Source organism: Micropterus dolomieu, linkage group LG21 (genome assembly GCF_021292245.1).
Source record: "Micropterus dolomieu isolate WLL.071019.BEF.003 ecotype Adirondacks linkage group LG21, ASM2129224v1, whole genome shotgun sequence".
NCBI classification, from domain to species: Eukaryota; Metazoa; Chordata; class Actinopteri; order Centrarchiformes; family Centrarchidae; genus Micropterus; species Micropterus dolomieu.
The window spans coordinates 5,837,972-5,850,122 of record NC_060170.1 but is presented as its reverse complement, the minus strand read 5'-3'; the positions used below and the strand labels follow the sequence as shown (position 1 = coordinate 5,850,122).

Here is a 12,151-nt window from a genome sequence, read left to right as displayed (position 1 = left end):
CCTCAGAGACTAGCTTGCAGGGCTAATGTGACCTGGCCTACCCTCCTTGGGACAACCCTGTCAACTGATAGGAGCCATGAAATATTACACATAGCCACATATAGCGTGGCTGTAACAGCCAGTAATGATAGATAGACCTAGATAAGTGCAGTGCAGCAGTCTGGCAAGATTTCCTCCATCCTCTGACACATGTGACAAAAAGCTACTTCATGGTACTATATATAATAATCAGTAAGGAAGAAAACAAGTTAAAATGCAATCATGTATCATTTATTTAACAAAATAAGACCTCTTCCTGTTGGTTGGATAGCACAGCCATCATTCATTGTTTTTATTTATGTCATCATTTCTTATCTTTTGTACCATTTGCATCAGTGACCCCAAGTAAGCTTGAAAAAATATTACATCTTTGCATATTTACAGTTAAAAATAATGGCATTGTTCAAGATAATTCTCATGGACATGCAATTCTCCAGAGTCTGAATAAGATGAAGGAAAGACAAAAACAACAGCAGAGAGAAAAGGAGATACAAAGAGGTCCCCATCTTCATCATGGTGCAAGATTTTTATTTTTAGAGTGTATGATAGGCATGATGGTACTATACTTAAATCATTTGCTTTCAGTTAGAATACTTAGGGACAATTTATTTGGAAAGCAACCCCCCCACCCCACCCCCTAGAGTTGAATACCAAGCGCTTGAGTGAAAAATAAATACAGACTTTCAGTTCTGGGAGAGAGATAAAGAGAAAAACAAAACAAAAACCAAAATCAAGACTGTAATAATCCCACAATTCCATCATTTTCTAGCTCTGTGTCTCGCCTGTGTCCCAAGTCTGTTGTTTCTGTGCTGCTGACAATCTATCACAGGGTCTTATGCCTTTGGAGCGCCAGTCACAATCCGGAGGCTAACAGGTGGTATTCCTGGCAGGCAGGCCATCAGGCATGATGCCCTGTACTGGTGATGACTGGTGAGTCCCAAGAATCCAGCTTCAGGGCCGTTCTGGAGAGTCCAAGCTGGTGCCTGCAGTCTGTGGGCGTTAACACAATTTCTTATATCACTGGTATCCAAGGGCTGAGGCTGAGCCCAGTCTCTGACTGTAGAGGGCATAGGGTGAGTAATAGGCTGTGGAAGAAGGGAGGGATGGCATGGGGAGTCCTGGGGCTCCGGGCAGGTGGGATTTACTGTAGGGGTGGTAGCGAGCCAGGCTCAAGCCAGGGGAGCCCCTGAGGGAGAAAGAGCTGGGCATGGCACCTGGGCTGCTATGTGGGGGCAGGTGGAGGTGGCAGGATGCTGTTGATGAAACTGATGAAGGGTAGGCTGACAACAACTTACTGTCCACCATCCCAGGCAGGGCTGTATGGGTACGCAAGTGGGCTAGTAGCTCCTCTGATGTGGAAAAACGCTTATCACAGGGACCTCCGACTGACACCCAGTTACAGGCGTGAGGCAGTGGTTCATTGGGGAGCATGAAACCGTAGGTGTAGAGGGGGTGGGAAAGGGTGGGGGTGGTGCTGGATGTCAGGGAGCTGGAGTGCAGGGAATGGAGGTGGTGGGAAGGGTAAACCAAGGGGAAACCAGTCTTGAGGCTGGAGGGATCGTGGACGCAGGTGGAGCAGTTACTTCCTCCTAGGTGGGGTGCATTGTGGTAAGTCAGACAGTATGGGTCCCGACATAAGCCCTGCATCAGGGATGGAGGTGAAGCTCCAGTGAGTGGGCTGGAACTGGGGTGCTTCCCTGGAAGTCCTAATCCCAAACTTGACTTGGTATGATCCAAGCCGGGAACAAACTGGGAGGGGTAGCCAGCGTAGGCCCCCACAATGGATCCGTGGTAGCCCATGGTAGCAGGAGGAAGGGGGAAGACAGAATGTCCTGGTTTAAAAGGGGAGACAGGTGCGATGTGCCCAGAGCCCAAGCCAGGCTGTGAGGAGGCCTGCGGGTCAGCCTTGCTCTCCGGCCGCGGGCTGCTGGCAGAGCTGGCATTGCTGGAGTTGGCGCTGGCCCGTATGTGGCTGGAGTTGGCTAACTGAGCCCCATCCATCCCCGACTTAGCTGCATCTGAGTCTTTTTTGCCAGCGCTGCTGTTGTTACTGTCCGAGCTGACCTGCTCTGAGCTCCCAGGTTTGTTGTCCATGTGCGGAGCTTGGGAGTGTGGTGGGGGCTGCGTGGAGGGGGAATGGCTTTGTCTGTGGGGCTGGCTCTGAGTGTGCAGGGGAGGAGAGCTGGAGCTGGGCGACTGGGAATGGGGAGGAAAGGACGGACATGAAGCAGTGCCACTGCTGGAGCTTCCATTTGGCACCCTAAAAGCTGCTTTATCTGAAGGCCCCTTTGTCCCTTGACCATCCTTACGACAGTCGCCTGGTGACTTAGAGTAAGGCTTGAAGCTGGACTTGTCCTCCAGGGAGTGGTGCTGCTCTCCGGACTTGGAAGATCGGCTGGACGATTCTTTGTCTCCGAGACTGCCTGAGGAGAGAGAGGCCAGCTTTGAAGAGGAGGAAGGGTCTGGTTTGCCAATTTGAGAGCAGGTCTGGGCCAGTAGAGCCAAAGGACTCTTCTTGGCATCCAGCTGAGAAGGAAAAAGACAGCAAGAAGGTGAACAAACAGTTTTCAGACACAATCACTCTATCACAATTTTAATTACATTACGCAATAATTGAATTAATAATATTCTGATAATATAAAACGTAAATATTTTTCTGGCCAATGTACTAAATATATAGTAGGAAACTAAAGCCCACATCAGCCCTGCATTGTGCATTTATATCTGACATGAACAAAGGAAGTCTGAGAATGCAAAGTTAAAGCAAAGTTTAAAAAGAATGAAAGACATAAAGGCTCTCATAAATACTTGAAAAGAGAAAACGTGATTATTCTACAAACGTTAAATAAACAGATTATGTCATAGCTACAGGAATTTTACAATAGAGTTTCTGAACGCTGGTGTTTTGAGAACTTGCCAATAAATCGCTGTGCGTAAAATGGCGCATATGCTGGCATATTTGTCAGAATAATGCTCATAGAAAACCGCGCCACGTAGCGCCTACTTAACATTATCTTATGTTAATATTAGGGATTAAAACAACACCAGATGATAGCAACAACTATTGGAGAACATATAATTTATTTAAATTTACTTACTTCAATGCTGACTGGCGCGGATGTGAGGGGCTGGAGATACTCCGGGTGCAGCAAGTGGCCGCTGTGCGCCGTCAACATTTTTATGATCCGAATGGGAAGCCTTTTAGCCTGGCGCGAAGGATCTGTGGGAGAACGGCAAGACGTGGGTATTGAAACGGATGGTCTCTCCGCTCTTGTCCGGTGTGGATCGCCGCTGGCGTTGGCGGCGCTGCGCTCCGGGGACTGACTGCGTAAAAGCGGTTTAGGTCCACCGGGGGGATCTCTCATCTGGATCGGGGCTGGAAATGGGACCACGGCATGTAACGAGTGGACGCAGGGTTGAAACTCATTTACTAGCACGCTTCATGATGAGATTTTCAATAGAAGTTAGTGCGGTAATCCAGAAGGGCAAGTGCGCAGTGTGCGTCCTCCGTGTCGGACCCAAGCTGTCTCTAAAGAGGAACAAATCGCCCAAATGTCATCCTCTATCGGGCTCCTCAATATCACTCGCTAATTATTCCTAAATATTCCTTTATCCAGTGATGAAGAAAGAGGAATCGAGAAAAAAACACACAAACACCATAAGTAGTCACTGCTCATCAATATACGGGGCAAGTAGAAGGAATATCCCCGCAGAGGTTAGTATATGACAGTCCTCCGGCGCGTGGTTCTCTCTCCCTCTGCAGCAGTCTCACAGTACCTCACTTGTTCCACATACTAACGACGTGAGGGGAGGGATTTCAGAGCAATGAGCCACAGTCCAATCACAAGTGACCGCATTCGTAAGCAGGGGCGGGACAATGTGAGGGGGCGCGTTTTGTCTTCTAGCCTCGCCCTCATGACTAGCCTGTAAGTATGGGCGGAAATCTGTGTCAGTGACCTCCACAAGCCACATGCAAACTAGACATAAAGATAGTGTAGCCTATCACGGATGTCATGACATTATACATTGTGTGACAAGACACAAATAGGTTATGAGTAAGGGTCATCTCAGGAGGATATGTATCCTCCCGGTTTCTTTTAAATAAGTGCATTTAATTCAAAATAATAACCCTTTGTCCATGAACATTTCTGGTATTTTAATTGCTTTATTGCATTACAGCACCCTATCTGAAACTGGCCTTAATTTTTCCAGATTAAAACAAATTGACATGATTTAATCTGAATGTATTTTGCTGTGACAGGGAATTACATCTTTAGTTTTAGGGTTACAGTCACTCACTCCAAAAAAAACCCTACCAATGTTATGACTTTGTTTTGTTTTACTGATGCGTCAGTCCTACTTTAAACATTTTCCTCCAGCTTGCGCATAAACATAAAACAGAGGAAACAAAGTTCCTCCTCATTTGCCACATTAGTAACTTAATTTCATTTGTGTTTTATGGGGATTTCCATCCCGGTTGGAACGCCTCTTCAGCTAATCAGATGGACTACCCAATCCATAATCCAACATATTACAACACTGTTGTATTCAGTCTGTTTAAAGTGGTGTCATGGATCATTGATTACAGGCTGAAGAACACCAGCCAAGACTTTCTTAGAGGCGTAATAGGTAAACATGTTTAACATTTCGTAAAATAGGGTGGCCTTATCTAACTGTACTGCCATCAGCCTGCTGCTTCATTATAATGGCTGCTGCTATTTATCTGCAGCTGTGAGGAAAGTCAGTGTGACGAGGATGAAGTCACTTCAGCCTCACTCAACAGCGTCACTGTTTGACCTGTCATCATTAGGCTTAGTCTTCACTCATCACCCACACACTGCCACTCATGCTTCAGTGACCTGCAGAGATCCGAGGATATGTGAACGCAAATGTGCACGCTGCTTGGCTAAGTGCGGTACAATCTCTTATTGAATCCTTCAGTTTGTTTGAAACTGTCTGTCACCACCTCGGGCCCAGACACGTAAACAGGTGACGCACAACAACTGCTCTCTCGCTGGGAGATTTAAAGGTAACGCTGAGTGCTTAAAGGGTATTTCAAACATTTCTTTACAACACAGAGGGCTAGTTAAGTTGTGTCCGATTGTGCTCTTGTTTATCACACAATCATCCACTTGTTAAAAGGGTGTGTGGGTAAGTCACTGCAGTGTGGGTGGAGTTGCATAAGGAAGGGGGGCGTTTAAAAGGAGACCAAAGAGGAGGGCATCGGGAAAAGCCAGACAAAGGCAGCAAGAGAATGAAACAAGGGAGGGCTCAAACAACAGGGAGCAACTCCTTTCATGTGTCCCCTTGATGTAGGCTGGTAACAGCTGTTTTGGCGTGTCGATGACTGATGGCTGTTTCCTGTTGTGGATATTTTAGGGGGACAGCTTCCCTGTTAAAGAGGGTTCTCAGCATGTCCAGGTCCTTCTGGCCCTCGGGGCATTTCTATGCCATGGTTGTATCAAAGCAGTGGGTTTGGCTGGAACAGCAGCCAAACAAAACCCTCAGGATGGGGCTGATAGGGGCTGAGAAGGAGTGAGGAGGAGTAAGGAGGAGCAGACCCCACATGCCCCTGTGATCCTGTGATTTATAGAGCCGCTGAGGCCTATAATGGACGCCATAGCTCTGTGGCGGGGCCTAATTCATCCCTGTGTTGAAAAGCTGCAGTTTGCCTGACTCCAGAGTAAATATATAATGCTGACATTAGGCAGCCGAATTCTTCAAACCTGGCTCAAGCAAATCCTCATCTGCTTGTTTGTCTTTTGCTCTGTGTTTGGAAGTGTTGAGGCGTTTTTTTGGCGCATGCTGGGATTAACGTTATGTAGATGCACTGTGTGATTGTTAATCAGGGGCTGACATTGACGTGAGCTCATAAGAGTCGTGCTTCTTTTCTTTTTTTTCTTTTCAAGTTATTATACTTCTACAGGCCTTCACCGATCTCAGCCAGACGTTGACAAGGTCTGGCTGCGTGTAGTACTGTACAATGAGAAGGAGAGAGAAATGATAAAAGCGCCAGAGAGGCAGAGGAGGGAAAACCGAGTGTAAATAACTCCTATTTAATTATCTGTGACTGACTTATGGGGTGTGTGGAATGGGAATAGAGGCCTGGGGCTGGGACTCTGCTCTACCCCTAGTGTTTTCTCCAGCAGTAATAAAACCAAGGGGAAAAAAGTGGATTAAGACAGTTTCATGGGGTGTAGCAGACATGGCATTTAGACCCAAACACTTAAAAAGAGCCTCGCAGGCAACATTCCAGCCAGGACAGAATGTTGAAACAAGGATTTCCTTGAGCTGAAAGGTCCACAAACAATATCTACACAGTGTACTTAATGTATTCATGCTTCCTCGTTTATCTTTCTGTGGTTGCCTCTCCCTCTGTCTTTGACATACACATACTAATCCTTTCACACTTGAATGTGCAGGCGCTCACACGAGAAAATGTACCCTGTGCACACAAACACAAACAGACAGGCCATACTGTGCATGATACCATCTTAAAAGTGTGTTTTTAAGTAGTTCTTATACAGAATAATCTATCTGTCTACATAGTATATCTGTGTGTGTGTGTGTGTGTGTGTGTGTCAGAGTCAAAGTCAGAGCTGCGGCTGACAACCTTATCTCTCCAGTTTAGGAGGGAGATTGTCTCTCTTGTCAACTCCTCACGTCTCGCAAGCTAACGCTCTTATCCACTGTGCCTACCTGTCGCCTATCTGTCTGCATTATAATCACACCGGGATAATAGGCTTCCCTCTGTGTTCTCAGATTGGCATTTTTATTTCCGAATCCTACACCGTGCAAGGCTCTGCCTTGTCGTACTCGCTACACCTGAAACACATTCGCAGACAAGCACGTAGGCTGCACACCGCCCACGCCCGTGCAACCTCAAGTCCTCGCTCCATACTCGGAAACAAAAGCTGCTATTGTCCTCCACACGGAGAAGTTATCAAGAGCACGGAGAGAGGAGGAGGAAGTGGAGGAGATGAGGGAGAACGGGCCTGCACTGCCAGACAGCGTCTGCCTCAGATCAGATCATCCTACATTGTTGTGTGAAATTTCAGATGACATCAAAAGATTTTTCCAGTGGTCTGACGATGGAGGGGGGTCATTCTGATAGAAGCACAATCAAGGTATTCACAAGCTGGACCCGTGACAGCTCTGGTAAAAGGAACAACAACAGGCCATGCAAAGAAAATCTTCCCAGCACATTCCTCACGCTTGTTAAAGTCAATGCTGCTTCCTCCACTCATGGTCAGAGTCAGCGTCTCTGTGTCTTCATCATCCAACCTTTGTTGAGGGGAAGGCTGCTGGGAACATGCATTCTGTCGGTCTGTATTTCTTTGAAGCCCTTGTCATAAAATCAAAACCACAACACATTTTCTCATCAGGAAAATTAAGTTGCGTTTTGAAAAGGAAAGTTGCTCAATCTAGCTTTGCAAGCGTTGCCCCCACTAGCAAAAGAGTGACTCTTTGTGGTATTTGTGACCTGATGAATAACAGAAGTATTTGGAGATTACAGTAGCCACAAAGTTCCTGACAAACATAACCAGAGATGATGATGATGGGCGGGGCTCAGCAGTACACGCCAATCATCATAACCCACAGTGAGGCAGAGTCATGTCAGCTGCCACGGCTTTGACGTGAAAAGGGATGGCATCGCTCAATTAAAAGCCTATCAATGTGTAAGTAAATCAGCGTCTTTCAGGCTTGACACATCAAACAAACGGTTATTGAAGCGGCCCGCCCATGCCATTAATCTCTCTGCATGTGCTTGCCAACCCTGGGTCACTGCAGGAGCAGAAAAACCTGCTACAGTGAGAGCAACAGAGTGTGAATATGACAAAGGCCTTTTTTAGGCCCAATGGAAAACAACACTATGTTTTTTTAAAACTATGCTGCTTTATTGAATTGAACAAAGCGTGGTCAAGCAGAAGTCGGGATTTACTTTTATGAATACTCCTTAAATAAAAAGTTTAAAGTTAAAAAGGTTTGAGAACAGGCAGTAATGGAAAACGCATTCCAGACACAGACCTCGTGTGGCCAAAATATTTGTCTCAGCTGGGTCCTTGTGGTGACAAAGCACCATGCTTGTCCCTGGCTGTAATTCACCGGCTCAGATGAATACATGAAAGTGAAGCACTGCCATATATCACCCCCCCCCCCCACCTCATGTGCTCCATGTGAGCCACACAAAGTCACACACGGCCGTTTGTTATGCGACCGTGCATTCTCATTTCTAACTCTGCTTTGAGGGCTACGGGCCAAGCTGACACTTATGAAATATTTCCCTTGCTGACCTTAGCTACTGCCTCAGCTGGGGAGATTAATCCTCTGTCGGCAGACACTGGGAGCAGACTGCAACAGCGGCACACACACACACAAAGTCATACAAGACTTCTGGTGACTACAAAACATAGCAGTAGGAACAGCACCAGCAACAACTCTGTTCTTTTAGGAATAATTACAGCTTCTGCTGATTTATTTCAGCTTTACTTAGATAGCGTGCCAGTTACAGGGGAGGTGGAGAGAGTTAGATGGCATGCAATGAAGGTTATGAACCACAATCAAATAGCAAATATTGCACACACACCCAGATGAGCGAGGTGCAGACGGTACAGGAATACTGCAGCAACAAATAAAGAAAAGTTGTTGCACTCAAGAAGTGCTCCTGTTTACTTTATATTCAATGTCACACAGATCATTTGGTACTTTCAGTATGGAAGCTAAGAAAGCCTAAAGGACAAATAAAGCTACTGGTACTTAATGTTGAATTTATAGCACTGAAATATTTTACTTTGAAAACCATCTATCCGAATGTATACGGTCTGAATTCCCCGCTTTAAACTCCAAATGAAGTTTTACAAATACTGTTTCTGCAAATTAACAAATCAAGTTTATTTTAAGAAGTCACAATTCAGACAGAAAATGAAAGTGTCTGATATTCAAAAATTAGTCAAATTAGTAATTTTTGGATCTAAAAATTAATCTTAAATCAAAAAATCAGTTTGCTCAAACTCAATTTGTGAAATGAAGAAAAGAATCATGATGAGGCTACCAAGGATAATCAGTCACATCTGAGTGGAATTGATGAGACCCCATCGGGTTGCAGACAATATCCAAAAAAGTCCAGATGATGAGTAGAACACTTGAATTTTAAATCTTAATATGTGAACCTGAAAAAAGTGTTTGTTTTTTTTAAATAACAGAATGAGAAAGTACCTTCTGTAAATATCACAGAAAGCCAAGGAAGTCCATAATATCTTGAATTTTGTCAACCTCTGGTAACCTAAATGTGGCATTTAATCAATTATTTATGAATGGTTTACTTTGCTTCCATATATCGGCAGGCTAACCCAGAGAAAGAAGAGAAGAGTGTGAGAAAGAGGATTGTATCCACATTAGCCTTCAGAATGCCACCTCTTCACCCTTCTTCTTGCTGCATGTTGCTGCAGTCTCTGGCCAGCTCTGTCCTGTCTTAATGTGCAGCAGCAGATGACTTGGCCAAGTTTGGTCTTTTATAAAAGGTTATTTTGTTGCCAGGAGAAAAAGCAAGCTGCTCTTGCAGTTCCTGCCAGAAGGTTGCACTACCGGCGTATCGTAAATTACTCAAGAGAGTGTACAAGAACGGGGTGGGGGTTGTCAGGGTGAGGAGGGGACAGACGATGGGAGAGGAAGGGGTGAAAGAGTAAGTGCAGTTTTCTTTTTGGTCTATGGTGATGAATGAGCTTCTGAACAAGGCAGAAAATACATCATATCACCTTTAATGGGTACACATTTCTGCAGCCATAACTCAGTGTTTAAAAATAGGGAGGGGAGGGTGAAATACGACATCATATATTCCTCCCAACGACACTTTTACGAGCCCTCCCTGCAGTATAAAGGCATTGATTGCTATTTCAAAGCTCCATGTTAGAGTCAGTGCTGAGTACCTCCAGCTGCCAGCGACGAGGAAAGACAGAGAAACTCCTTTAACACATGGAGTCAAAAACGTTGCCTGGTTCTTTTGAATGAAGTTGTGGTTTCTGTGGTTCACACATAGGTTTTCTATAAGGAAAAAGTCTTTTATCGCAAAATATGAGTTTTTTAAGAGAGATTAGGCTTACTTTTTTCTATTCACCATGGGTGGTCAAAGTTGGAGAACAGCGATTGGTTGGGAAAAAGGACAGAAGAAGAAAATTCGGAACTCTCAACAAAGCTTTAAAATTTATTTTGCTGTTGGATTACTTGTTTTCCCATCTGTTAGTAAGTTAACTAGTTGTGTGTGTGTGGGGGGGGGGTCCTCCCATTGTGAGAATGGTTGGTGGGGACTGAAAGTAGTGGAAGTCTGATTTTTGATATGAAAAGTGGACATAAACCTCTACAATGGGTATGTTACAGAAGGATAACCCTACTATCAAAGATAATAGCAATTACTTTGATCACTTTTTTTGTTTGTGTCATATTGTGTGTTTCCAAAAATTTCTGAAAAGAAATGTCAAGGCAGTCAGTAGGATTCATCTTCTGGGATTGAGAACCTGAGTTTAGTGTGAACAGCCTCAGTCACTGCCAGACAAGTCTGGTGTGGATGGGCACGTGCAGGTTGAACACTTCTGTGAAGAGAAAAAAAGAGAGTCAACACTGGAGGAGTGTAAAGTGCAATTTATACTTCTGCGTCAAATCGACCGCGTAGCCTCTGCATAGGCCCCTACCCTACGGCGTCACCTACGGCGTAGCCTGACGTGCACCTCCTCAAAAATGTAACTACACATCTAGTCGACGAAGACCGTAAGCTCTGTGATTGGTTGGCTGGGTAGCCTTGCAATGCCTCCGAGCCGACAGGAAGTGCCCGTGCTTTTAAGTAACTTTTACTATCGGCCAAAACGGCGGCTGTAACACAGTGAATCAATATATTTGAGCGTCACAACCCGAGCGAAATGACTCGTTTCACTATCAGAATGTGATCCACTCGGTCGATAACATTTGAAAAAGCTACACCAGCAGCATGTATACAATTTTACCCCATTCACGTTAGCGGAGGGCTAAACCGGAAGTTAGCCTGCTCGGCTGGCAAAAGTCAACGCAGTGGACGCTTTAGCGCTACTGCTGACTAGCGTTTGGGGGTGTAATTGCAGATTGACGGACACACGGACGCACAAGTACAAATGCCTGGCTACGTGCGTAGCCTACGGCGTAGCTACGCACGTAGACTCTACGCAGGAGTCTAAATCAAGCTTAAGACAACATGATGGAGACACAGTCAGAGTGAGAGGCTGCTGCCTGGACTTAGGGCTTTGGCAACTTTGAAGTTCTTTTTGTTGAGCAGTTCCCAGCTGTAAATTTACAATGTTTGTACAAGCTGCTATTAAAACCAAATCCATGGCCCAGCCAAGGTCGTTTCAGCAGGTCTGCAGGGAGGAATTCTACTCCTGACAGATCGTCTGTCCTTTCAGTAAAGGGAAGAATGATAGGCAGGAGAAAATGAAAGTGTATACAGGTGTATCCATCAACCTGCCCTTGCATCAGATTTATAGTTACACTTCAAGAAAGTAATGTAGTGTAATTTTACATGATATCCTACAAATTGTGTGAAGCAGGAGGTGGAGCTCATGGGACTCAAACAGTAGTTTGACAGCAACTATGGATGTCAGCGTCACGGTGTGTGCAAAGTAGACCGGTCCTTACTTTCAACTACCTGTGTACTTCCTTTTGATGAGAATGTTTTACCTCTGACCACCATGTTGTACAATATATTCAATAGTGTGTGTTTTTGCCCATATGTCATGCCTCATCAACATTCCATCCAAGTGATGTGCATTTAAGTGACTTTAACTTTTGTTAGCAGTCTTGACCTTATAAGGCACATTATGAGAGTGTGCTCGTTTTTAGGTGACCTCATCCTGTAACACAGCTGTGAAAGTGTGTGTGTGTGTGTGTGTGTGTGTGTGTGCACATGCACACACCTGGAGAGCAGGCGATTTCATCACCGCTTATTACGCATAACATAATGAGAAACACAGATCTCGTTCCCTCACTCACACAAACAGAAATCCCACTTAACTGGAAATCATTTAAGGCATTTTTGTGCAAACTCTTCCTTGTCTAAACGAGATGAAGCCTTGCTTTGTGTTTCCTATTT

General features: G+C 45.1%; 1 protein-coding gene across 1 annotated transcript; it reads right to left on the bottom strand.

The window, feature by feature from the left end:
• Positions 1–248: 248 nt before the first annotated feature.
• Positions 249–3,798, bottom strand: znf703 (zinc finger protein 703). The gene is made up of 2 exons (XM_046034271.1): positions 3,138–3,798; positions 249–2,565 (listed from the first exon to the last, which is right to left on the bottom strand). Exons 1-2 carry the CDS (start codon positions 3,402–3,404, stop codon positions 1,057–1,059), a joined length of 1,776 nt encoding a protein of 591 aa, XP_045890227.1. The 5' UTR covers positions 3,405–3,798; the 3' UTR covers positions 249–1,056.
• Between the last annotated feature and the right edge of the window lie 8,353 nt (positions 3,799–12,151).

Coding starts and splice junctions, on each gene's coding strand:
- znf703 (XM_046034271.1), bottom strand. CDS start 3,404: ATGAGAGATCCCCCCGGTGGACCTAAACCGCTTTTACGCAGTCAGTCC. Junction 2,566..3,137: donor CCGCGCCAGTCAGCATTGAA/GTAAGTAAATTT, acceptor TTTCCTTCTCAG/CTGGATGCCAAGAAGAGTCC.